The sequence below is a fragment of the Xenopus tropicalis genome, chromosome 6 (genome assembly GCF_000004195.4).
Source record: "Xenopus tropicalis strain Nigerian chromosome 6, UCB_Xtro_10.0, whole genome shotgun sequence".
In the NCBI taxonomy this organism is placed as follows: Eukaryota; Metazoa; Chordata; class Amphibia; order Anura; family Pipidae; genus Xenopus; species Xenopus tropicalis.
In genome coordinates this window covers 126,202,944-126,230,208 of record NC_030682.2, presented here as the reverse complement: position 1 = coordinate 126,230,208, position 27,265 = coordinate 126,202,944, and the positions used below count along the sequence as shown (strand labels likewise).

General features: G+C 37.7%; 1 protein-coding gene across 2 annotated transcripts; it reads right to left on the bottom strand.

The window, feature by feature from the left end:
* Window positions 1-517: 517 nt before the first annotated feature.
* LOC100492274 (Y+L amino acid transporter 2-like) lies at window positions 518-23,999 on the bottom strand. 2 transcript variants are annotated; one of them, XM_018094903.2, is made up of 10 exons: window positions 23,503-23,999; window positions 18,296-18,849; window positions 17,302-17,427; window positions 15,622-15,766; window positions 13,934-14,057; window positions 13,150-13,253; window positions 12,340-12,436; window positions 8,570-8,719; window positions 4,907-5,090; window positions 518-1,049 (listed from the first exon to the last, which is right to left on the bottom strand). In XM_018094903.2, the coding sequence occupies exons 2-10, from the start codon at window positions 18,801-18,803 to the stop codon at window positions 976-978; spliced, it is 1,512 nt and encodes a 503-aa protein (XP_017950392.2). In that variant the 5' UTR covers window positions 18,804-18,849; window positions 23,503-23,999; the 3' UTR covers window positions 518-975. The 2 variants fall into 2 exon arrangements, with proteins under 2 accessions (XP_017950392.2, XP_031760337.1); XM_031904477.1 differs by lacking the exon at window positions 4,907-5,090 and having other exon boundaries at window positions 23,503-23,998.
* Window positions 24,000-27,265: the final 3,266 nt, after the last annotated feature.

Below are 27,265 nucleotides of genomic sequence, written 5' to 3'. Positions count from 1 at the left end.
GGGAATCATTTAACCATTAAATAAACCCAATAGGGCTGTTCTGCCCCAATAAGGGGTAATTATATCTTAGTTGGGATCAAGTACAGGTACTGTTTTATTATTACAGAGAAAAGGGAATCATTTAACCATTAAATAAACCCAATAGGGCTGTTCTGCCCCCAATAAGGGGTAATTATATCTTAGTTGGGATCAAGTACAGGTACTGTTTTATTATTACAGAGAAAAGGGAATCATTTAACCATTAAATAAACCCAATAGGGCTGTTCTGCCCCCAATAAGGGGTAATTATATCTTAGTTGGGATCAAGTACAAGGTACTGTTTTATTATTACATAGAAAAAGGAAATCATTTTTAAAAATTAGAATTATTTGCTTATAATGGAGTCTATGGGAGATGGCCTCTCTGTAATTCGGAACTTTCTGGAAAACGGGTTTCTGGATAAGGGATCCCATATCTGTACCATACACATCACATATTCGATCAAAACTGGCAGAAAAAAATCTAACTTCTGTTTATCTCAGATGGCGGAAATACTTTATTATATTAAACTTGGTACATACAATATATTTACTATGTGTAAGTATACATCACCAGGCTGCCTGCAGACAACAATTAGTGAGAAAACAAGAACTATTGGTTCTGAAACCAAGAGCTCAAAGTCAGAACAATGGGATCAGAATAATAACGGTAATGCTGAGCAATGCATTTCATAAAACATTTCAGTTTAAAGGAACAGCAGTGCTATATTTACATTACAGTTCTCTGCTTTTGATCATAACTATGCTGAGACGTACCATATATACATCAACCCAATGCAAAATAGAGTAAATAAAAGATATGTATTATATATATACACAGAATGAAATGATTAAATACATCATGCCTTATATATAGTGCAATTTCTCGATGTCTGAAATGCAGTTTAGAAATCCCGCTTAGAGTAAGTGCATTCATATTTCTTTAATCGTCGTAACCTTAACTTTTCTTTTCTTCATCGAGATCAGTCAGGCAGCAATTGCACAAGAGCTGTACATATTTTGTTATTGATGCTGCAGAATACAAAAAACATGAAGTTTTAAGCATTACAGATAGTGATGAGTGAATTATTTGTGCAGGCATGGATTTGCAGAGAATGTCCGCATTTCACCATTGGTGAATTGTTATGCGAAACTTCCACGAAAAATTTCTGCAGAAAAATCTGTTGCATGTCAATAAAAGTCATGGCAAAATAGGCACGGGTGACAAAGAAAAGACACGGGTGCCAAAAAAGTTGTGCGACAAATGCGTTTCACGGTTTTTCTGCCGTTTCGTGAATTTTCTTGACATTTCTCGAATTTTACAGCGAAGTGAAACAGAACAGATTCACTCATCCCTAATTACAGACTTTGTTGTATGATAAATAAATTCTATTTATGATGATTCAAAATTACACAAATCCAAGACTTTTTTTTACTGCTTTCCTGTTTTAGAAAATTTAATTTCCATAGGTTGTTTTATACAGGTATGGGACCTATTATCCAGAATGCTTGGGACCTGGGGTTTTCCGGATAAGGGGTCTTTCAATAATTCATAGCTCCTATTTTAAGTCAACGAATATTATTTAAACAGAAATAAAACCCAATAGGATTGTTTTAGCTCCAATAAGGATTAATTATATATTAGTTGGGATCAAGTACAGGTACTGTTTTATTATTACAGAGAAAAGGGAATCATTTAACCATTAAATAAACCCAATAGGGCTGTTCTGCCCCAATAAGGATTAATTATATCTTAGTTGGGATCAAGTACAGGTACTGTTTTAATTATTACAGAGAAAAGGGAATCATTTAACCATTAAATAAACCCAATAGGGCTGTTCTGCCCCCAATAAGGGGTAATTATATCTTAGTTGGGATCAAGTACAGGTACTGTTTTATTATTACAGAGAAAAGGGAATCATTTAACCATTAAATAAACCCAATAGGGCTGTTCTGCCCCCAATAAGGGGTAATTATATCTTAGTTGGGATCAAGTACAGGTACTGTTTTATTATTACAGAGAAAAGGGAATCATTTAACCATTAAATAAACCCAATAGGGCTGTTCTGCCCCCAATAAGGGGTAATTATATCTTAGTTGGGATCAAGTACAGGTACTGTTTTAATTATTACAGAGAAAAGGGAATCATTTAACCATTAAATAAACCCAATAGGGCTGTTCTGCCCCCAATAAGGGGTAATTATATCTTAGTTGGGATCAAGTACAGGTACTGTTTTATTATTACAGAGAAAAGGGAATCATTTAACCATTAAATACACCCAATAGGGCTGTTCTGCCCCCAATAAGGGGTAATTATATCTTAGTTGGGATCAAGTACAGGTACTGTTTTATTATTACAGAGAAAAGGGAATCATTTAACCATTAAATAAACCCAATAGGGCTGTTCTGCCCCCAATAAGGATTAATTATATCTTAGTTGGGATCAAGTACAGGTACTGTTTTATTATTACAGAGAAAAGGGAATCATTTAACCATTAAATAAACCCAATAGGGCTGTTCTGCCCCCAATAAGGGGTAATTATATCTTAGTTGGGATCAAGTACAGGTACTGTTTTATTACAGAGAAAAGGGAATCATTTAACCATTAAATAAACCCAATAGGGTTGTTCTGCCCCCAATAAGGGGTAATTATATCTTAGTTGGGATCAAGTACAGGTACTGTTTTATTATTACAGAGAAAAGGGAAACCATTTTGTGAATGGGAATTATTTGATTAAAATGGAGTTTATAGGAGATGGGCTTTCCATAATTCAGAGCTTTCCGGATAATGGGTTTCCGGGTAAGGGGTCCAATAACTGTACTGACAAAGAGAATGAGCAGGTTCCGTTTAAATGGTAATTATTGCAAAAATGAAAATTTGATATGGGCTTCATTTCACTGAAATGAAAATCTTTTAAAAACTGTACAATCAATTAAAAAATCTATACCATTTCTGAAATAATCAAGTTAATCTTCACCCCCCCCAGCAACTTATATCTCTTTATTCTCTCTTCATGTAGAAGTCCTGGTCAGGTTTTGATTGACAGGTGGGACTAATAAATTTTTTGGGGGGCTCCCATTCCTAGCAGATTTGTTAGTTAACAAAAATAACCAACTCTAGCACAAACAAAATTAAACCAAAAAAACTGACTCTGGCACAAATCCTGTATGTAAAGAAATAGAATTTCTAGCTATTTTGAAAGAGAGAGTTCTAATACATTTTTGAAGCAAAGAGTGCAACCCAGCAAAGGATGTGTTAGACCTAACTGGCAATCAAAATCTGACTCTAACTCCTGCATGAAGAGAGAACAAATAGAGAGACAGATTGGTAATAGGGGGAGAGCGAAGGGTAACTTGATTATCTCACAAACAGTACCATTTTTTTTAATTATATGTACAAAATTTATTTTGTCCTTGAGATAAAACCTTTTTTTAACATTTATATTTGAATATTTCTATAATATATATAAATAACAGTAGAAAGGAGCATTTCTGGTACATAATCAGAGGTAAAAGTCAAATTCTCAAATGACAAAGCACAATTTTAAACTTTTGTAGCCTGGAGACCCACCCTGTCATAGTGGGCAATAATTCCTTATTGATCCCCTGGAGTCCCGTGGTGCTGAGAGCAACTAATGTTGTTTAAACACAAAATTTAGCAAAATTCAGTCTTTTACAGCCTCTCACTGGCTTCTCTTGATCAACTATCTCATCATATGATCCTGATCAGAGTATATTGCATTATTGTGGTGTGGGAAATTCCCTGGCACCCAGTAAGTCAAGAGCCCCCAACCTTTCTTACTCGTGAGTCACAGTCAAATGTAAAAAGACTTGGGGAGAAACACAAACACCATAAAAGTTCATGGAGGAGCCAAATAAGGGCTAAGATTGGCTATTAGGGGCCTCTATGCACACTATCAGCTTACAGGGGCTTTATTTGGTAGGAAATCTTGTTTTTATTCAACCAAAACTTGCCCCCAAGCCAGGAATTCAAAAATAACTACCTGCTATGAGGCCATTAGGAGCAACATCCAAGGGGTCGGTGAGCAACATGTTGCTCCTGAGCCACTGTTTGGGGATTACTGCTGTAAGTAATAGCAGCCAATCCCCTAAAGCTGGTTTGGAATCTGCCTGTTTGTCTTATTTGCTAAATAGTTATTCCCTTATCAATGTACAGTATGTGGCTGAATTGCAGTCACCAAAAAAAAATTGGCCACATCATTGCCAATTTATCTAAAGAAGAGTGTTTTGTGGTGAATTAACTTTGCACTGGTGAACATTCCCTTTGCATTGGCAAATATTCACATTTTCTCCAAACCGAAGCTGTGAATATTCGCCAATTAACCAAGAGCACAAGAAAGCAGAATTTTACAGGCTCTAAGTAAAAACCTGAATAAGAGTTTATTAGCTTACAGCTTAGAAAATAAAAGCAATATTGCAAATCTTCGTACAGATACTGGTGAAGTCAATCCTGCTCTTGTCTTGGGTCAAACAAAACCGGCATTAAACCGGAGTTAAGAATCAGCTTGCTAAACCAAAATTACAAGCAAAATTGTGTATCTCATAATATTTTCTGAACACCCCCTATGTAAAATTATTTGTTGAAAATGTTTGGATTAGAACTAGAACCTTAATTACAATATTAAATTTGGAAAATTAAATTTCAAATTGCATTATGTGTGAGCAAAAGATCCAAATCAGTTTCCTGGAACTTTAAATTAATTTAAGCTAAGCACTCTGAATCCAAATACTTCAAATAGTGAAAGAACTCGGCTGCATCCTGAACTGTATCCTGGACTGGGTGTGCCATTTCCAAAGTCTGATATTCAGCCAAAATTAGAACCTTTTTCCAGCCTATATTCAGCTGCATTATTTGAAATTTTACTCACCGCAGATCCAAGCAAAACATTTTGGTCGTTTCTCTTCTGGCAAGTAAACACCCAAAAAAAATGTTGGAATTCCAGAAAGGGCAATCCCAATTCCAATCAGTGAATTGGTTGTATCACAGTATATTGGGACAAAAACCAGGAAAAGGCTGCAAAGGCAGTAAACCACAGGAAAGAAAAGATTTACCTGAAACCAGAAATAGATTGAATTAGTAAAGATATAATGCTGTGATTCCATTGGATTAGACAGCCTGCTGTGTAAATAGGTAAGTTCCAGTACTAAGCAGAGCAGCTAGGTAATTTACACGGGAAACTTGTTTTTGACTCCCCAGTTACCCATTTATTCTCAATGGGATTCAGTTAATAAAGCAACAGGTATAATGAGGAGGCTGTACCCCTAAACAGATAAGCATATACTGATACAGCTAGAGGATATATCAGCCACATCTTAATGTAAAATTGCTTTTCTGAGCAAATTTGCAATCCATATAATTATTTTTTTCCTTCTGTTTCTTTATGATATTAGCAGTTTATCAATGCTAATATCATTAGCATGTTACAGGAGCTGACACAGGAACTGTTTTCTGATGCTTCTGTGAGCATACCCTTTATTCCGGAGATCTACATGTTCGTGATACGATAGGCTGGCACGATCCAGGCAATCACATCAATGACATGCAAATTGAGCATGAAGAGGAACATGCACAGTAGCGGTGGGTCTCCAAACTTATTTTGTAAGTTGGATTCAAAAAAGACATACGTCCATCAAGTTCAACCATAATGCCTATATATAACCTGCTTAACTACTAGTTGATCCAGAGGAAGGCAAAAAACCCCATCTGAAGCCTCTCTAATTTGCCACAGAGGGGAAAAAATTCCTTCCTGACTCCAAGATGGCAATCGGACCAGTCCCTGGATCAACTAGTACTAAGAGCTATCTCCCATAACCCTGTATTCCCTCACTTGTACTGAGAGCTATCTCCCATAACCCTGTATTCCCTCACTTGTACTGAGAGCTATCTCCCCTACCCCTGTATTCCCTCACTTGTACTGAGAGCTATCTCCCATACCCCTGTATTCCCTCACTTGTACTGAGAGCTATCTCCCATAACCCTGTATTCCCTCACTTGTACTGAGAGCTATCTCCCCTACCCCTGTATTCCCTCACTTGTACTGAGAGCTATCTCCCCTACCCCTGTATTCCCTCACTTGTACTGAGAGCTATCTCCCCTACCCCTGTATTCCCTCACTTGTACTGAGAGCTATCTCCCATACCCCTGTATTCCCTCACTTGTACTGAGAGCTATCCCCCTACCCCTGTATTCCCTCACTTGTACTGAGAGCTATCCCCCCTACCCCTGTATTCCCTCACTTGTACTAAGAGCTATCTCCCCTACCCCTGTATTCCCTCACTTGTACTGAGAGCTATCCCCCTTACCCCTGTATTCCCTCACTTGTACTGAGAGCTATCTCCCATACCCCTGTATTCCCTCACTTGTACTGAGAGCTATCTCCCCTACCCCTGTATTCCCTCACTTGTACTGAGAGCTATCTCCCCTACCCCTGTATTCCCTCACTTGTACTGAGAGCTATCTCCCCTACCCCTGTATTCCCTCACTTGTACTGAGAGCTATCCCCCCTACCCCTGTATTCCCTCACTTGTACTGAGAGCTATCTCCCCTACCCCTGTATTCCCTCACTTGTACTGAGAGCTATCTCACCTACCCCTGTATTCCCTCACTTGTACTAAGAGCTATCTCCCCTACCCCTGTATTCCCTCACTTGTACTGAGAGATATCCCCCCTACCCCTGTATTCCCTCACTTGTACTGAGAGCTATCTCCCATAACCCTGTATTCCCTCACTTGCTAAGAATCCATCCAGCCCCTTCTTAAAGATATATATATATATTTCTTTGTCATCCAGTGGGCAGAGTCCACTCTCACAAGCAGCAGGGGGTCAGTGACTCCTCAGCTTGGGGGGTAGGAATCAGAGAAACACCAGAGCAGCTACAGAGGTAAAAAAATATTTTTAAAATCATTTTTAAAAACCAGGATCAATTCGAAAGATGTTTTTAGTGGTGCATTCTGTTTAACATTTTTCCAAAGGTAAAAATCACATTGATATTCTTTCCCGCTTTCTGTAACTTGTTAAACCAAACGAATAATCCCACAAGGAACCGGTAAAGTAAAGGAACAAGACCGCACCGCTTATTCCATAACTCATAAAATCATCAGGTTGCAAAAATTGTTCATGTAGATACTTCATTTGTGAAATAGACTGCCGGCAATAATGGAATTTGTAAAACTTAACTTGTATTCATATTATAGTAAACAAGAATTACCATTTATGTATATAGCCCATATTATTAAAAGCAATTAAAACCAACTTTATGGGGCATAATGTGGATAGAGAACATAAGTGGAATCAGGTCTCCCTTGTTATCAGACTCCCATTTAAATAAAAATGTTGTAATTATAAAATGATCTTATTATTGTGTGAACCACCTGTTTTCAGAGGGCCAAGTCAGACTGCATATCACCAGGTTCCCCCTCCCATACATGTATTGCTCCCTTAACAGCTACTCAACATTGCCCATAATTAGGTGCATGTACTCCGAGTACTCAGTAACAGGGTAGCTGACCCAGCATAGAGAGCAAGGGTACATACGTGTTGCACACATGGATGACCAGGGCATGCAGACACACACTCTTTCCTTGCCTACATTGCCTGCCTACCAACTTCCCTTCTCCCAGGAAGGTGCATTATTATCTCCTCATCGTTGTGACTCATTTGACTAAACATATATTTTGATGTGTGTCTATAACATATGCTAAATAACGTAGGGTGACCAGATAACTTGAAAATTTAGGGACATGTCCAGAAACTGCAGCAAGAAGGGCCGCACTGATTGCAATCTAATTTAAATGAAATCAGTGCAACTCTGCAACATTCATTTATTACGTGTCCTTGAATTTTCAAATGATCTAGTAACCCTACAACAATGGCTATCCATAATCTGTTATATCTGTTGCTAAAACCCCCAACACACATCTTTTTACTGAATTGCGCATCACAAACATATTTTTAGTTTTGAATGACATTTTAAGATCCAGAATTGAGTTACAGTTCCTTGAACACTGAAGATGATGGTGGTTATGTAAAATCACATCTAAACACTTAGCCACAGTTTTATTAAAATGTGAGTTCAGAGCTTAATACAAAAAAACTTACCCACTTTCTCTTTATTCCTGTGGGATTTTTAGAGAGGTATTTATCAAATGGTGAGTTCTTACTAGGGATGCACCAAATCCACTTTTTCTTATTTGACTAAACCCCCAAATCCTTAGTAAAGGATTCAGCCATATACCGAACCGAATCCTAATTAGCAAAAATTACAAAAGTCACGTGATTTTTAGGCTTCAGATTCAGGTCGGCCAGGACCATGGATTTAGCTAAATCCTGCCGAAAAAGGCTGAACTGAATCCTGGATTTGATGCATCCATAGTTCTTACTTTCAACTGTTAATTAACGTGCTTCTAAAAAATCCCATAAGAATAAATAGAACATGGGCAAGTTTTTATGTATTAAGCATTATACTCACATTTTTATAAATCTCTTAGAGACACATTTATTTGCATTTTTATTCAAGCTTTGTATAGCTCACCTTGACAGGACGTTCCCTTTGAGGCTGAGTGATTCGTAAAACTATTAACCCGGCGACAGAGAGTCCCACGAATAGCCAGTAACTGAAACTATAATAGTTTATAAGCAGAAACACATCTTCCACAAGTAGATAGAGGATGGCTATTAGTCCCTGAAATAGGAAAGGAATGTAATATCAGTACGGCAAGCAAAGTATGCATAGTTCTATACCTTACAGTGGTGTGAAAAACTATTTGCCCCCTTCCTGATTTCTTATTCTTTTGCATGTTTGTCACACAAAATGTTTCTGCTCATCAAAAACCGTTAACTATTAGTCAAAGATAACATAATTGAACACAAAATGCAGTTTTTAAATGAAGGTTTACGTTATTAAGGGAGAAAAAAAACTCCAAATCTTCATGGCCCTGTGTGAAAAAGTGATTGCCCCCCTTGTTAAAAAATAACTTAACTGTGGTTTATCAATTTCAATTTTCAATTTCAATATCAATTTCTGTAGTCACCCCCAGGCCTGATTACTGCCACACCTGTTTCAATCAAGAAATCACTTAAATAGGAGCTACCTGACACAGAGAAGTAGACCAAAAGCACCTCAAAAGCTAGACATCATGCCAAGATCCAAAGAAATTCAGGAACAAATGAGAACAAAAGTAATTGAGATCTATCAGTCTGGTAAAGGTTATAAAGCCATTTCTAAAGCTTTGGGACTCCAGCGAACTACAGTGAGAGCCATTATCCACAAATGGCACAAACATGGAACAGTGGTGAACCTTCCCAGGAGTGGCCGGCCGACCAAAATTACCCCAAGAGCGCAGAGACAACTCATCCGAGAGGCCACAAAAGACCCCAGGACAACATCTAAAGAACTGCAGGCCTCACTTGCCTCAATTAAGGTCAGTGTTCACGACTCCACCATAAGAAAGAGACTGGGCAAAAACAGCCTGCATGGCAGATTTCCAAGGCGCAAACCACTTTTAAGCAAAAAGAAACATTATGGCTCGTCTCAATTTTGCTAAAAAACATCTCAATGATTGCCAAGACTTTTGGGAAAATATCTTGTGGACCGACGAGACAAAAGTTGAACTTTTTGGAAGGTGCGTGTCCCGTTACATCTGGCGTAAAAGTAACACAGCATTTCAGAAAAAGAACATCATACCAACAGTAAAATATGGTGGCGGTAGTGTGATTGTCTGGGGTTGTTTTGCTGCTTCAGGACCTGGAAGGCTTGCTGTGATAGATGGAACCATGAATTCTACTGTCTACCAAAAAATCCTGAAGGAGAATGTCCGGCCATCTGTTTGTCAACTCAAGCTGAAGTGATCTTGGGTGCTGCAGCAGGACAATGACCCAAAACAAACCAGCAAATCCACCTCTGAATGGCTGAAGAAAAACAAAATGAAGACTTTGGAGTGGCCTAGTCAAAGTCCTGACCTGAATCCTATTGAGATGTTGTGGCATGACCTTAAAAAGGCGGTTCATGCTAGAAAACCCTCAAATAAAGCTGAATTACAACAATTCTGCAAAGATGAGTGGGCCAAAATTCCTCCAGAGAGCTGTAAAAGACTCGTTGCAAGTTATCGCAAACGCTTGATTGCAGTTATTGCTGCTAAGGGTGGCCCAACCAGTTATTAGGTTCAGGGGGCAATTACTTTTTCACACAGGGCCATGTAGGTTTGGATTTTTTTTCTCCCTAAATAATAAAAACCCTCATTTAAAAACTGCATTTTGTGTTTACCTGTGTTATCTTTGACTAATAGTTAAATGTGTTTGATGATCAGAAACATTTTGTGTGACAAACATGCAAAAGAACAAGAAATCAGGAAGGGGGCAAATAGTTTTTCACACCACTGTTACTATTCTAAAACCAGACAGTAAGATTACCATTTTGTGGAAAAAAACTCCTTTTCAAACTGATTCTTTTTCCATGTGTCAAGCTGCCAAAATGACAAGGAGCTCACTTACCAAAAGTCCCAGCAACTGCCAGAATGACAGAATGAAGTCTCTGCAAGCAATTACCAGCAAGACAAAGTACAGTCACTTGTGGCAATTATCTAAAGTGAACAAATGCAGCCATAATGGGCAGCTGCCAGACTGAAAGAGCATGGTCTCTGTTGTCAGCTGTCTGTAAGACAGAAGGCTCTCGCTAAAATCAAATTGTGAAATGAAGTCACAGCAGTAGGATGTCACAATGAGAAACAGACAATGAGGCAGCCACACTTTTCTCATACTAAAACCTCACTGCTTGCTTCTTAAGCTCTTTCTGGTACATATTTTTCACACTTGGCCTTGTTAAGATCAACACTAACTCATCTGTTCACTTCTATGGGCATCTTTGCTTCTGCGATTAAATGTGCATTTGTGTGTACCATCCTTGAAACAACCTTCTGCTTCAAATTGTGGCCCCAGTCTTTCTATTTCTTTTCTCTAAGAATCCTGAGTGCTTGAAACACAACCCCTACCAATTTATTTGATCAACTATGTTCTAGTTCCTTCGGGAAACCTTGCATCTAATGTGGAACCTTAAGAAGTGAGATTAAAGGACCAGTAACACGAAAACAATGAAATAGTTTTCTATGCATTTAAATATAATGTACTCTGTACTTCATAAAGATAATCTGTTTATCAATGCTGTTGAGCTTGGCATTGCTGACACTTTGCAGGGCAATTTGACTTAATTGGAGAACTTGGCTGCAACATGGGAAATGAAGGTCAGTGTTGGTAAAATGCAAGGTTATGCACCTTAGTAAAAATAACATGAATGCTAGTCATACACTTAATGGTAGTGTGTTGGGGGGATCCTTAATTCAGAAAGATTTGGGGACTTTTGTGAATCACAAACTGTGTATCTCTAAGCAGTCACTCAGTTGCTACTAAATTAAATAAAGTGCTGTCTTGTATAAAAAATGGCATTGACTCAAGGGCTGAAAACATAATTTTGCCTCTTTATAAGTCCCTGGTAAGGCCTCACCTTGAGTATGCAGTGCAGTTTTGGGCTCCAGTCCTTAAGAAGGATATTAATGAGCTGGAGAGAGCGCAGTGACTGCAACTAAACTGATAGTGGGGGGGGATTTAAACTATGAAGTTAGACTGTCAGGGTTGGGGTTGTTTTCTCGGTAAAATGCGCTTGCAAGGGGACATGATTACTCTGTACAAGAATATTAGAGGGGATTATAGGCAGATAGCGGGAGATCTTTTTCCACATTAAAAAAAGGGCAAAAAACAAGAGGTCACCCCATCAGCCTTGAGGAAACTGAAATTTCATACAGCAATAATAAAATGTGTTTTCTTGGTGAGGGCAGTGAGGTTGGGAAATGCCCTGCTAGCTAATGTTGTGATAGCAGATTCTGTGAATGCATTTAAGAATGGTTTAGATTGCTTCTTAGCCAAGCATAATATCCAAGACTGTCTACAGTTAGTTTAGTATAAGAATCAGTGTATATTATTTTCTAAATATGAATGTATATGCACTGCAGAACAATCCAATAGGATTGTTCTGCCTCCAATAAGAATCAATTATATCTTAGTTGGGATTAAGTACAAGTTACTATTTTATTATTAAAGAGAAAAAGAAAATCATTTTTAAAAATGTCATTGTTTCATTAAAAAGGAGTCTATAAGAGATGACCTTCCTGTAATTTGGAGCTTTATGGATAACGGGTTTCCACATAATGGATCACCTGTACTAACCAAACATATGTTTGGGATAGACAAATATATGAGTTGCAAAGTGTAATTAGAAAACTGTCTTTGAATGGGTCTATTCTTCATACCTACATTGAAGAGAAGAGCTGGCACTGGTGTAAAGTTCTCCACATGAATCAAGCTCAGACTTGCAGGGAGGTGGCCTTGTCTTGCTCCAACATAGAACAGTCTATAAATGTTCAAACATTAGTAAGGAATCACACTGCAGGATTATTAGGGCAGTATACATAACATAAATCCAACAAACAGGGATTGAGATTAACATAATGCTTATTGGAAAAATGGAATATATAAATAGAAACATAAACAGGAAAACTGAAGTTTGTCCATGTTTGGTGCTTGTGAGGCTTGTGAGTAGATTACCAGTGCAGAGACAAGCAGAAGTCCATTAAAGGAGAACTATACCCCCGGGGTAGGGGGGTACCCGGGCAGGTATGCGCTTCTCTGCATTTTTATTTAGCGGTTAGAGTGGGGGACAGACATTAAACTTAAAAACAGTGCTATAAGGGAGATGTGAGGGGGGGTCTAGGCAGTGATAGTTATGGGTGCTTTTTTCACCTGGGTGTATAGTTCTCCTTTAAGCAGCTGTATTATATGTGCAGTGTGGACCTACCTCAAAAGGACCAAACATGGAGTTGCTTCAGTTTCCCTTTTCAGCTCAAGAAATAACAAAAACCATTGATTTTTTTGTGATTAAATCAAAAGGCAAGATGCATGTTCAGCATAATCCCTATTCCTTGCACTTATGTTACGCAGGGGGAACACTGCCCCTTTAAATCATTTCAGGTTTTGTTGAAGGGGGACAAAGTTATGAAGCTATAATTTACATTATTACATTACATTACATTAATGCCATCATTCTCACTGTAGCTTGTTACTCACCTTGAAGCAGCAATAATTGAAGAATTTAATCCACCATAGCAAGACATTGCAACTGCTATCGGAATCAGCCACTTAGCATATCCCAGCACTTCATTGCCAAATGTCTATAGCAAAAACAGAAGCTAGTTAAAATATTTAATAGAATACTCATCTGGCAGATGTTATTTTCTCTATGAGAGACGACCTGGTGCCATATTCCATCATTTACTGGATAACTGTTGCACCTTTCTTATTGCTGTGTGCTCATGTCATTTCAAATGTATCTTTTTACTATAAATTTCAAAAACTGTTTTTTTTCTCTGTAATAATAAAACAGTACCTTGTACTTGATCCCAACTAAGATATAATTAATCCTTATTGAAAGAAAAAACAATCTATTGGGTTTATTTAATGTTTACATGATTTTTAGTAGGCTTGGTAGATGGCCCCTTGTCCAGAAAACCCTAGGTCCTGAGCATTCTGTATAAAAGGTCCCATACCTGTACAGAAAAAGTGCACACCTTCCAATGCAATACTGATTAGGGGATTAGCAATAAGTAGGTAGAGTATGAAATGGATAGGGCATAAAGTGTAGTAGATGGATAAGGCTATAAAGGGTTTAACCCAGGTAGTTTGGTTGGATCCTTATCTAGTGGCCCAAGTCATTCACTTTACTTAAACTGATATGTCCTAGTTTTCCAGTCAGTACTGATGGAATGTAAAGTCAAACTAACATTTTTTATTTTGGCACATAAAGCTTACAATATTACAGAAAGCAAGTTGTTCCGGCCAAGGAAATTCTTACCACTGCCACAGCATCACTTGCAAGAACATCAGGCATATCCAGTACTGCGTAATAAGCTACGTTTGTTAGAAGGTATATTATAGTAACAACGGGCATTGAAATTGCAATAGCTAGAGGAAGATTCCTGCATAAAATCCAGAAAAAGAAGGTATTTCAAGGGCAACATTTGAATGATTTGAAACTAAAGAAAGCAAACACAAAGCAACAAAAATTCCCTGTTTAGACAATTACATCTGTTATACTTATACCTGCCCTTGAGTATCTAAGTATCTCTTATCTATTATGTCTAAATAATACCTTAACTGGCTTCCCAGTTGGCAAGAAATAACATTTAAATAAAGATAAATTCCAACAACTATCATCTTCTCTAAAGCCAATCTCTGTCCTACCATCTGTACATATAACACACCCCAACAACAACAAAAGTTGCAACTAGTATTTAGCCAGAGCGACAGACCCCAGTGGACTTTAGTCCATAGTCTTTAGTTGTTATTTATGTGTGTATCAAGTTAATCTTCAAATGGATTCTTTGACCTACAACATAGTAACAGAGTTTCATATAGACTTTTTTTTCTAGAAATTAGGTAGGGTTAAAAAATGGTGAACTTAATAAATATAAATCATTTTTATTGTCAACTACTATATAACTATGTTACTATTCTTACTTATATGCATTGCGTCACTATGTATTGCCGTGTATCACTGTACATGCCAAATAAGGTTATATTAAAGGACAACTATACCCCCAGAATGAATTCTTAACTAACAGAAAGTTTATATTATGTTAAGTGACCTATTAAAAATGTCTCCAAACTGGAATATATATATATATATATATATATCTAGTCAGTCCCAAAATCGGCACTCACCAAAATAGCGAATTAGAACCGGGTGCTAACTATAACTAAACATATTCTCCTTCAGAAAGCACTCACAGTATTTGCAAAAACAGCAAGTATTTATTTACACAAAAATGTCTACGCGTTTCGATCCATATAGGATCGTCATCAGGTCCTGATGACGATCCTATATGGATCGAAACGGGTAGACATTTTTGTATAAATACATACTTGCTGTTTTTGCAAATACCGTGAGTGCTTTCTGAAGGAGAATATATATATATCTATATATATCTATATATATATATCTATATATATCTATATCTATATATATATATATATAGATTTATATATATATATATATATATATTTTCAATATTTCAATAAAATATTGCCCTTTTTCCTTCTTTTCCCTTGAGCCACCATTAAGCAATGGACTGGGTGCTCCCTCAGAAATCACATGACCAGAAATAATGCAGCTCTAACTGTAACAGGAAGTAGCGTGGGAGAAAAAGACAGAACCTTGCCCATTAATTGGCTGATTGGCCTAATATGTACAGTATGTGTGCCCTTGGCTTGTTTGTGTGCACTGTGAATCCTATGATCCCAGTAAGCGGCCCTTAATTCTTAAAATGGCCATTTTCTATTTAGGATTATCCAATAGCACATACTACTAAAAACACATATTTTTACATATAAGCTTGTTTATGCAATGTATTTTTATAGAGACCTACATTGTTTAGGGGTATAGTTTTCCTTTAAAGCCTATAGAACACTTTACATTCAAAATAAGTGTAAACAGTGTTTTTATTTTTTAAATCACTAACAGAAATATGAGCATAATCCAACCTTTCTGGATGTTTCATCTCTTCTGTAACAAAATTCAAAGTGTCCCACCCAGAGTAGGAATACAAGGCAGAATAGAGGGAAAGAGCCATAGAGCCTATGTTTGTAGTTGATCCCTCAAATGGATTCTTTAGATTATCACTTTCACCTACAACATAATAACAGAATCACTTTTCTTGGTCTACATTTTCTTTCATTATTTATAAAACAATTCACAGTCACTCCTCATAATTTAAAACTCTGCAGATTCATCTGTAAACTTACATTTTTCTCGAGTCCTAAATATAAACGAATATTAAGAAATTAGCCTAAATAACTTCATTTCCAAATAGCAAAAATAGATAAACATTTTTACTTCTTTTACATGAAATTCAGCAAAGTGCTAGTCAAAAAGGCTCTTTGGCACATAGTTATTTCTTAGGAGGGCAATATACAACTGTCTCAACATGAGTCAAAAAAAGTCTACAATAGGTACCATCCCTTCTTGGTTCATCAAAGCATGGGTCTTGATAATATTCCTTATCTTCCAGAAATAACACAGGAAATATTATTGTGTTAATCTGAAAGAAAAGGCAAAACACACAAGAAAAGGAGTCAGACAGAATGGGGTCAATTGTCCAGAATGCTTATGACTTGGGGTTTGCTGTGATTTCTGTGTTTTGGGTCTCCATACCTTAAAGGGGTGGTTCACCTTTGCAATCACTTTTAGTATGTTGTAGAATATCCAATTTCTAGCAACTTTGCAATTAGTCGTCATTATTTATTTTTTTTATAGTTTTTAAACTATTTCTCTTCCACTTCTACATGTATCCCAAAAAATACCAAACTGCTAGAGAGCTGCTGAACAAAAAGCTAAATAACTGAAAAAAACACAAAAAAATAAAAAATGAAAACCAATTGCAAATTGTCTCAGAATATCAGTGTCTACAGCATATTAAAATGTAATTTAAAGGTGAACAACCCCTTAAAGTCTGCTAAAAAAATCATTATTTAAACATGAAATAAACCCAATAGGATTGTTTTGCCTCCAATGAGAATTAATTATATTCTAGCTGGGATCCAGTACAAGCTAAATTTTGAATTATTTGGGTATAATGGAGTCTATGGGAGATGGCCTTCCCATAATTTAAAGTATTTTGGATAACAGGTTTCCAGATAACAGATCCCATACCTGTACTAACCTCCTTTTCCTGAAAAAAAAACATGTTGGGGAACAATTTTGCACAATATATTATTAGATTTTTGTGAGTAGCAAGCAATATAATTACAATGTATTTCTTGATGAATATGTTATAAACCTTAGCTTCTTTTGTTTCAGTATAATTGATGAATTAAAGTCTTCTAAAGATCAACCCTAAAAATGGATTCAATATAAATTATACCAGTGCTTGGTAACAGGGTCGAACTGGGGGATGCAGAGCCCACCGGGGCTGACGCCCCATGGACCGCACACCCCCCAAGGTGCCCCCGCCTGCTGTGTCACCTGCACCCCGCAGGGGCCTGTGCCGTTCCCCCCTAACACCCTGCAGTGGCCCCTGCCCGACGTCCTCCCCTGAGCGTAAGTGAAACGTGTCAGGGGAAGCGGCAACAGGGATCGGATTTTTCCCTGCTTGGTAAATATATATAGAAAATTGCAAAATGAGTATGCAGTTATTGTAAAGTGTAAAAGTCAAAGAAACTTACCTTGCACAATTTTAGCTAGACCCACTGATATAATCATAATGAGAGCCATTATCTTGGCATAGGTGAACACGTCTTGTACTCTCGTCCCCCATCTCACGTGGACACAGTTAATAAACGTTAAGGTGCCTAATGATTACATAAAGTAGGTGAATAATAATAACAGGTATTAAAAACATTCAAAGAAAGATAATTCTTAAAAAAAACAGTAGGTTTATTTATACATTTTCTACAAGAGTTTTTTTCCATCTTTTTTTTTCTTTACAAACAAAAAAAAAAACTTGATGCCAATGAAACTGCCATTGGTACATTCTTTTTTACAAATGTGACTGTTCAAAAAACTATTCTTCCCATAAATTATACAGGAGATTGTCTGTTTCAGATGCTAAACTTTTAAAATTCAATTTTCAAGAGTTTTTTTGATTGATAAATATCAGAAAAATGAGCTTGGCAAACAAAAGTTTGGAAAATGCTTCCATTGTGATTGTGGAAAAAAAATGTAAAAACATTTTGAATTTCAATAAATAGGCCTGGAAGTTTAATAGCAATTGCAGAAAAATGCTCTTCTCAATAGTTTGACAAGATACTACCTGCAAATGTATACCCATTATCCAAAAATCTCTGAATTATGGTAAGGCCATCTCCCATAGACTCCATTATTATCAAATAATTAAAAGTTTAAAAAATTATTTCTTTTTTGGTAATAATAAAACAGTATCTTGTACTGGATCCCAACCAAGATATAATTAATCCTTACTGAAAGCAACACAATCTTTTTGGGTTTAATGAACATTTAAATGATTTTTTAGCAGACTAAAGGTAAGGCAATCCAAATTTTGGAAAGACTCCTTATTGCCAGATCCAAGCATTCTGGATTACAGATCTCATACCTGTATAAAGTGTAATTACATTTTATAAACTTATATGAAATATAACTAGGCTGATCTATACACGTCATTTTCACTGAAATCTTATCCAAACTCAAAGCCATACTTACAAATGCAGGCTGCTGCAATCAGTCGAACAGCTGCATAAGGTGGTTGACAGGATAGAAAAATTGGCTGCACAATATAATTTGCAAACGTAATGGCGATAATGGCCTGTGTTGTGGGTTCTATTATTAACAGGGAAGACCAGAGTCTGATGAAGGCAATGAAACCGCCAAAGGCTTCAAGGATATATGCATAGCTTGCCCCGGATTTAATAACAGAGGTACCCAGCTCCGCGTAGCACAAAGCTCCGAACATGGAAAACATTCCTCCAAGTGCCCAGATAATGAGAGAGAGTCCGAATGAGGTGCTGTACATAAGAACTCCTTTGGGGGATACAAATATCCCAGAGCCAATCATATTTCCAACAATTAAAGAAACACCATTAAACAGCGTGATTTCTTGCTTCATCTGCATTTTTTCAGGTTCATTTTTCCCCGGTCCTCCATTTGCTCTCTTTTCTTTACTTTTTGTATGCATTTTCCTGGAGCAAAATAAATCCCACAATGTTGACATCCTCAGATTATGCCCATTGCCTCACTTGACCTCTGAAGATATAAACCTGTAGAGGAATAGAATAAACAGGATTTTAGTGTTCATACAGCAGTTATCTTGCTTGGTGGGTCTAATTGGTTAATGGCACAATATAGTTAATTCCAGGGAGGATAAAGATAACATAATTGCAGTGGTGCAACCAACTAAAGGTCCCCATACACGGGCCGATAGTAGCTGACGATATCGGTCCCTTGGGTAGGGCTACAAAGTAAACATAGAAGCAATTTGAATTCATGCTTTTTAGAAGTTATTCGGATCTCTAAAAGTACAGAAAGCACTAGAAACTGTAATAATATGATTACCTAGTGATGAAAAAAATCCAATTCAGCTGTTTCTGCTTTATTTTATGTATTTATAACACCAAAATTGAAGCAATGCAGTGCAATGAGATATAGGGCCACGGAAGAACTAGCGACCCTATCATAATGATGATTTTCAGTTTTTTGGGTATTAATGTCATCTTAAGAATCATAGACATTTGCCCCTTTTGGATCTCCAATGATTTCTCTTTGTGTAGAAGCAGTAGCCACTAAAGATTTCAGCTCTGGCTATTACATTTATTAATTACATTTAAATAACTGCAAAGTTTCACAAGCTACACTTCCACATAAAAGTGGTCTTATATTATATACATCTCAGTTAACATGGCAGATTCTTTTGTAATCCCAGCAGCTCTGGAGTATATACTCCATCAGGGGAAAGGCCATAATGATCAATGTGATCCAAAGGGGGAGTCCTAACAAGAATAAATGTATGATGTACATGGCCTATGTGACCTACAATAGATAATCTCTTCCATTCATGTGTGTATAAAAAACAGATAATGAAAAACAGTAAAAAGAGCTACAGTGCCCATATATATATATATAAAACTAGAATATGGCTGCCACTGTTAAGCACCTTCCCTGTGAGGTAACCTCGCCGGTGAGTGTTATCACATCAGCGTAGTGTAGTGTTCCTCAATTAAACTGAAAATAAATAGCTTATAAATAGCCTGTTTCTCACTAACCTACTTGTTACCTGTCTCAAGGATGCCGCGTTATTGGACTTTTGGCCTCTTTTCCTCCTTGGCCTTCACTTTCACTCACTAGTCTGAGTGGCCCTGACATATACAAGACAATTGTAGTGCCCAATTTTATCAGTTATTTTACTCTTGCCTTAATTGGTGGGCCCATACCTATTAAAAGCCAGTTGATTAAGTCTATTAAAGTGCTCATACTGTACATTTTTTTCTTCATTGCAGGGCTGTCCTTTTAGAAATGCAGGAGTTTCATGTAGGATGAAGGATTTTTTTTTGCCCTCAGTCTGCATTAATTAGGCTTCTCAGTATGAGTTAATCATTTTATAAATAAACAAATGGAGCAATGTTTCACTCCATTTAAATGAAAACTATACCCCCAGAATGAATACTTAACCAACCAAGTTTATATTATGTTAAGTGGCCTATTAAAGAATCTTGCCAAACTGGAATATATATATATGTCATTAAATATTGCCCTTTTATATCCTTTCCCTTGATCCACCATTTAGTGATGGGCTGTGTGCTCCCTCAGAGATCAGCTGACAGGAAATAATGCAGCTCTGACTGTAACAGGAAGTAGTGTGGGAGCAAAAAGTGAACTCTGTCCATTAATTGGCTGATGGGGCCTAGCATGTATGTGTGCCTTGGCTTGTTTGTGTGCACTGTGAATCCTATGATCCCAGGTTGTTTATGCAATATATTTTTATAAAGCCCTACATTGTTTGGGGGTATAGTTTTCCTTTAAATAAATGTTAGGTGCCCATAATTATTCTTTATTTAATTGACTGAAACCTAGATTACAGCACCACAATATCACCTTTAATATAATATATATGTTAACATTTTTGTGCAGTGTTTATTGAGCGTGTCAGTGTCTATTTTTATATTTGTTAATGGGCAGCACTTCTAACTAATGCTTCTTCGAATAAAACTGCCCTGCAGTTCCTGGAATACGAGTTGAACAAACCAGACCCATATATCCCACTTCTATAATTATATGTGCAGGCTTCTTAAATAACACTGTGGTATGGTACGGTATGTACATGCTGGACTGCAGGCTGAATAAGACTGGAAAATTTTGATTTAATTTGAATTTTTAGTTTTAGAGCCACATTTTAGGCTTGTGTAAGTGTGTGTGTTTGGGGGTGGGGTCCCTGCTATATCAAAAAAAGCAGCATAACTTCCAGTTTGTGCTTTATCTTTATACCAGAACATGAATCCCAGCTGAAACAAATCTTTCAAAGATATCACTTATATGTATCACAGTAAGATATATATATATATATATATATATTTAATACAGAAATACATGGTGCATAGTACTGGAGCTTTTAGTGAACAGGACTGATTGCACAACTATGGACATAAAGAATTAAAATTAATTATGCATTATGTGGGATGTATTACATTCAGTAGTAGAAGCAAATACAAGTGGACAGGGGTGTTCGTCCATCTTTGCAGCCAGATGGTAGCGATGGACAAAACACAAAAAGTGGTTTGGCAAACTTGGAGCTAAGCAACATTAGCACCCCAGTGTGAGCATCAAGGCATCAAGGAACTTTTGTAAACATGTGTATGAAGAAAAAACATATGATCGTTTAGCATAAAAACATGAGCAAAAATCTTGAGCTCCGTTAGAAATGCCTTTTTTAAATACCCATTAACACAAGATTTTTCATGCTCACAATCTTAATCTTTTATAAACCAACCTGAATTTTCCAGTGCTGTGTTTCAATGATGTTGCAACACTGTAAACTCAGTATTTAGGACTGCTGTATACTGTATCTGGCAGATAGTGATACATATCAGTAAGGCTGATGCCACACGTGGCGTTTTAACTCAGCCTAAAAACGCCGCACAAGCCACACAGCCCCTGACTATGGCGTTTTTCAGCCTAGTACTGGTGACGTAGCAAATCCCGTTTCCATGGTGCTAATAGTACAAAATAGTAAAAAACGCTGCGTATTTCAGCTAGGTCTGACAGCTGCCTTGGTGTATACATAGGAATAGCTTGCTTTGCAAATACTGGCGTATTTCAGCCAACGCTTGAAAAATCCGTGCTAAGGCGTTTTCTAGCGTATTTCCGCATTGTGTGGTTTGCTTCGAGTCTTTTCAAGTTATTTCTATGGATGATGATATCAGGTGTTTTTCAGCCGCTGAGAGAATTAGAAAATACCCAGCGTAAAAACGCCACTTGTGGCATCAGCCTAAAACATAGATCTGGCCAAGTATCAAAATAGCTTCTCTGTTTTATATTGCAAGCGTTTTTTTGAAATACTGTATTAGATGCAAATAGCACATTTTGAACATACTCATACTTTAGAATGCTACACTTTAACCACAATTGTGGTCCTTTATGTAACTTTTGCTTATTGACCCAAGCCATAAGCATCTAGACATTTTGTAGGATGCTAGAGACTTCAACTGGCCTTTTACAAACAATTACTGGGGCTATTTGCGAGGGGACATGATTACTCTGTACAAGTACATTAGAGGGGATTATAGGCAGATGGGGGATGTTCTTTTTTCCCATAAAAACAATCAGCGCACCAGAGGTCACCCCTTTAGATTAGAGGAACGGAGCTTCCATTTGAAGCAGCGTAGGTGGTTTTTCACGGTGAGGGCAGTGAAGTTGGGGAATGCCCTTCCTAGTGATGTGGTAATGGCAGATTCTGTTAATGCCTTTAAGAGGGGCCTGGATGAGTTTTTGAACAAGCAGAATATCCAAGGCTATTGTGATACTAATATCTACAGTTAGTATTACTGGTTGTATATATATAGTTTATGTATGTGAGTGTATAGATTGGTTAGTATAGGTTGTGTGCTGGGTTTACTCGGATGGGTTGAACTTGATGGACAATGGTCTTTTTTCAACCCTATGTAACTATGTAACTATTTAATCAGCCAGGTGGTAAACTGTTCCACTGCAGTAACCCATAGCAACTAGAGAGTTGCTTTCATTATATACTTTGCACTAGATCAAGTGAAGGTTGCCATGATTTGCAAATTACATCTTAGTAAATAGGTCCTTATGACTGTTAAAACCTTTAAAATTACAGTCATAATAGCTACCTAACAAACCATGTCATATTTGTATTTATGTCATATTTGTATATAGTATATTTATACTTTTTGACACCTATACTGAGCTTCAGCTAGCACAACACTGGGATATGGATTGCCCAGAAGCATCTAGAGAACTGGAGAACACCAACCAGGTAAATTCTATGAAGCATTTTGACAGAGCTTTTCATTGCATACTTTGGTGAGTATTTGGAATACATTATCTGTTTATTCCTTGGTTTGGTAAAAGCAATAAAATTGCATGATTTACTGCAAATACTTTCCTTCTAGTGAGCTGGACTCCTCTGCACCATGTTGCACTGTTTTAAGATATAATCTATGTCCTATCCATAAAGCCTTGTTGCACTGTAACTGTGCATATAAGAACACTAACACATGGCATTGTTTAAATAGTTGGTACTTTGTGCCAAGGTAGGCAGATCTCGGTCCTGAGGGGCCTATGGACGCTGCAGGACACCATTATAGTAATTTTAGGATGGCATAATATGTACATTACAGTCTTTATGCAATTAGAACTATAAGGACAACACACTTAAAATTATAAAAAATACTTACCCTTTATTTATTATGTAAAGGGATGGTTTATATGCCGGTATTGTACGCAAGTTCTTCTCTTGTTTCTTTAGTTTTCCATCTGTACGGCAACACTTGCTGTCAGTTCTGATGGGACATGGGACGTAGTGGAACCAGCAGCTGATATACTTGATATGGTTATTACTTTCTTGTCAGGGTGCCACGGGGACAGGATGATTCAGCATCTGTTTCTGTCATTCAGGATGTACTGTATGTTAAGCACGACAAAATTTACTGTGTACAAAGATTTGTCGGTAATAAACATGTGACCTAGGTGCTGGGAACACAAGGATAATGATTAAAATATATATAAATAACATAAATAGTAATAAATATAGGCACAAGGGCCACTGACAATGACACTTAGGCAATGGGTGGCCCTTTTCTTACTATATTTACTTTTGGTTTTACTTGTTCTTTAATTATAAGTCATAAATTAACTTTTCAAATAATATAGAGAGTGATATTCTGAGACAAGTTGCAACTGGTCTTTATTTCTTATTTGTGGTTTTTGAATTATTATACTTTTTATGTAGCAGCTCTCTAGGTTGGAATTTCAGCAGCTTTGTAGTTGCTAGGGTCCAAATTTCCCTAGCAACCAGGCATTGATTTGAATGAGAGACTGGGTATGATTAGGAGAGGACCTGAATAGAAAGGTAAGCAATAAAAACTAATGGTAACAATGCAATTTGTAGCCTCACAGGCCAATAGTTTTTGGCACCTGGGGCCAGTGACCCATTTGAAAGCTGGAAAGTGGCAGAAGAAGGTGGCAAATAATTCATAAACTATAAAAAAGAAAAAAATGAAGACCAAAAGGTGCTTAAAATTAGCTATTCTATAACATATTAAAAGTTAAAGGAACAATAACACCAAAAAATGAAATTGTATCAAAGCAATTATTATATTATGTACTAATGCCCTACACTGGTAAAAGTTGTGTGTTTGCTTTGGAATCACATCTATATTTTATATAAACAACAATGCTGTGTAGCCATTTGGGCAGCCAATTAAACTGAAAAAAGGAAAAAAGTCACAGGTTACATAGCAGACTCAGAGCACAGCTTACAACCACCCATCAAAAGTCACATGTTAGGTAGAGTATCCCTAAGGTGAGCTCCCAATCATTCAACAAAAAACAGCAGTGCCAAACCCAAGGGAGTCTATGGCAGGAGAATGCAGCTGAAGTGTTAAACACACAGACCCGGCAAGTCCATCCATATCAAGCAAGAAAAATCCATCTTTAAAATCAGAATAAGAACTCTTTGTAAATATATATTGTTCTCAAATGTACATTTTCAGGCTAAAACCATCTGCCACAGTGAAATACATTAGGGAATGCAGTATGAGCATACATGGATAAAGTGAGGGCTGAATAATTAAATGAGCACCATTTCCCCATTCTTCTTCCCATCATCCTCTGCCTACACTGCTTTAATGCCCCTTAGCTGCGGATTGTTATCCAGCCCCCCCCCATCACCACACCCAGCATGCAACATGAAGGGGCTCAGTGAATGTGGCTCGGAAGGTGTGCAAGTTGGGAAGCAACAGCTTTGTAATGCTGTGAGTTTATGGTTAAACCTACGCAAACTCCATGACTTATTATTGTCGCCTACCCAGGACTCTTAGCCCATTCTTTGTACACTGGGATAGGTTATCCCCACTCTCCAGTACCTATCCTGATTGCATTTAAATACCCAGTAGTAACGCCCAGAGGTAAAACTCTCGGTGCTTAATACCTGATAATGCACAAAACTTGCCGTGGATTCTGGACGGAGCAGGTTTATTAGGGAGCAGGTGGGAGATTTCATATCACCGGAAAGTGCTATATCATTAGAGGCCGTGTGTTCATCTAGAAGCAAGTCTGATGCCTCTTGTACATACAAACCTCTTGCAGCTTGGGAAGACATGATATCCTCTAAATTCTTCTGCAAGGTCACTGCCATAAAAACCTCATCATGGTCTGCTGTATCAATGACCTGAGTATCATCTGTGGCATTATTCTACGCACTTTCCTTCATGGTTAGATCCACTCCTGCTCTGAGCAAGACAGTTCCTGGGTTGGCTATGTACAACAGTTCCTCTTTTTTCTTTGTCCAGTTGCATGATAAAATCAGACATCTTCTGTAATGCCAGTTCCTTCTGCCTGAAAACCTTCTTCTGGTGGTGCATGTTCATTGTTCTTCTTTCCACTTCTCTTCTCTTAAAGGTCACATGTTCTAAGACAGTGCTGTCCAACTGGCGGCCCTCGACCCCCCTCTGTGTGGCCCCCCACCTGTCTGGCTGCTTTTATGGCTTAACTTTGTGTAAGCTTTAAATGGTATCATACTGAGATTAACTGCCCCCCTGCATTGCTCACACCTCAGATTCAGGCTGTAATCCCCCTTTATTGTTTAAAAATGTAATCCCCTGTGTTGTTCACACCTTTTAATCTCTGCATTATTCACCCCCTGCAGTGTTCACACCTCAGGCTCAGGCTGTAATCACCCACATTGTTCACCTCTTCACACCTCAGACATTGTATGTACTGCCTGTCCTATTCTGTCTGTGTGTAGGCAGCATAGGGTAGGCAGATTATGGCACATAGGCAGCATAGGGCAGGGAGGGTATGGCACACATAGGAAGCATAGGACAGGAAGAGTATGGCACACACAGGCAACATAGGACAGGCAGAGTGATGCCTGTGTGTGTCATACTCTGCATACCCTATGCTGCCTGTTGGAGGTTGACCTGGCAGGGGTTTGTTCTGGGAGTTTGTTAGCAGTTGGAAATAGCTATTAAATGGTCCCTAAGGTGTATAATTATATGCTGGGGGTTGCTGTGCTATACACAGGGGAGGAGGAGGTATATGGATTTAAGGGTGTGTCTTAATATGACATAATATAATTCTTTAACATATGAATGATGGTTGATATCCCTGCAGCGACCATTGTGATAAAATGGGTGTGGTTTAAAATGGGGGAGTGGTCAAAACTGGCTTCCATTAGCGGCCCTCCACCATGTATGCGAGAGAAATTCCGGCCCTCGGCACCACAGAAGTTGGACAGCACTGTTCTAAGACATTCCTTATTTGATCTTTCTTTTTCCTTAAGGCTGCCTCCATTGACTCCACCTGGTGGTCCTTGTGTTCTCCAGTTAGGTAGCAAGAAAAACAGAGCAGGCCTCATCGTCTGAGCAATATAGACTGAAGGACTCATCGTGTAGGACACATTTGCGTTTGTACATGTTGTTGGGTTCAATCAGTATATGACCTGCTGTTATGAGCGGTTAAATGGCTATTGCAGAGGGAGGCTTCACACTGGAGACAAGTTTTGACCGCCTGGACACAGTTGCAGTAGGGAATCCATAACATCATACAGGGTTATCACAGCATTTAGGCAATGAATGTAGAAATCTTACCCTTTGTTTAGGTGCGTCCGGGTGCTTATGCCCCAGACCTTCAGCTTAGGGAGCCATAATGAAGAAAATCACAAGGAAAGTAGTTGTTGGCAGGCACTCTGATAACCCAGAAAAAGTATCAAAAAGCAGCCATATTATAAGTAAAAAATATAGTTTATTTAATCCATATAAAAAACAAAGAGAAGCCTTACGCGTTTTGTACCAATAGGGCACTTAATCATAGGCTCAATTTCATTTACAACAAACACAGTATTTAAAGGAGAAGGAAAGGCTACATAAGAGTTAATCTCAATCTGCAGGCTTACCATCCGTTGTCTCAATAGTGCCCTTAAGTCCCCCCCATATAGCA

Coding starts and splice junctions, on each gene's coding strand:
- LOC100492274 (XM_018094903.2), bottom strand. CDS start 18,803: ATGTCAACATTGTGGGATTTATTTTGCTCCAGGAAAATGCATACAAAA. Junction 15,767..17,301: donor TCTAGCTAAAATTGTGCAAG/GTAAGTTTCTTT, acceptor ATTATGTTGTAG/GTGAAAGTGATAATCTAAAG. Junction 14,058..15,621: donor GAGATGAAACATCCAGAAAG/GTTGGATTATGC, acceptor GATTTTATGCAG/GAATCTTCCTCTAGCTATTG.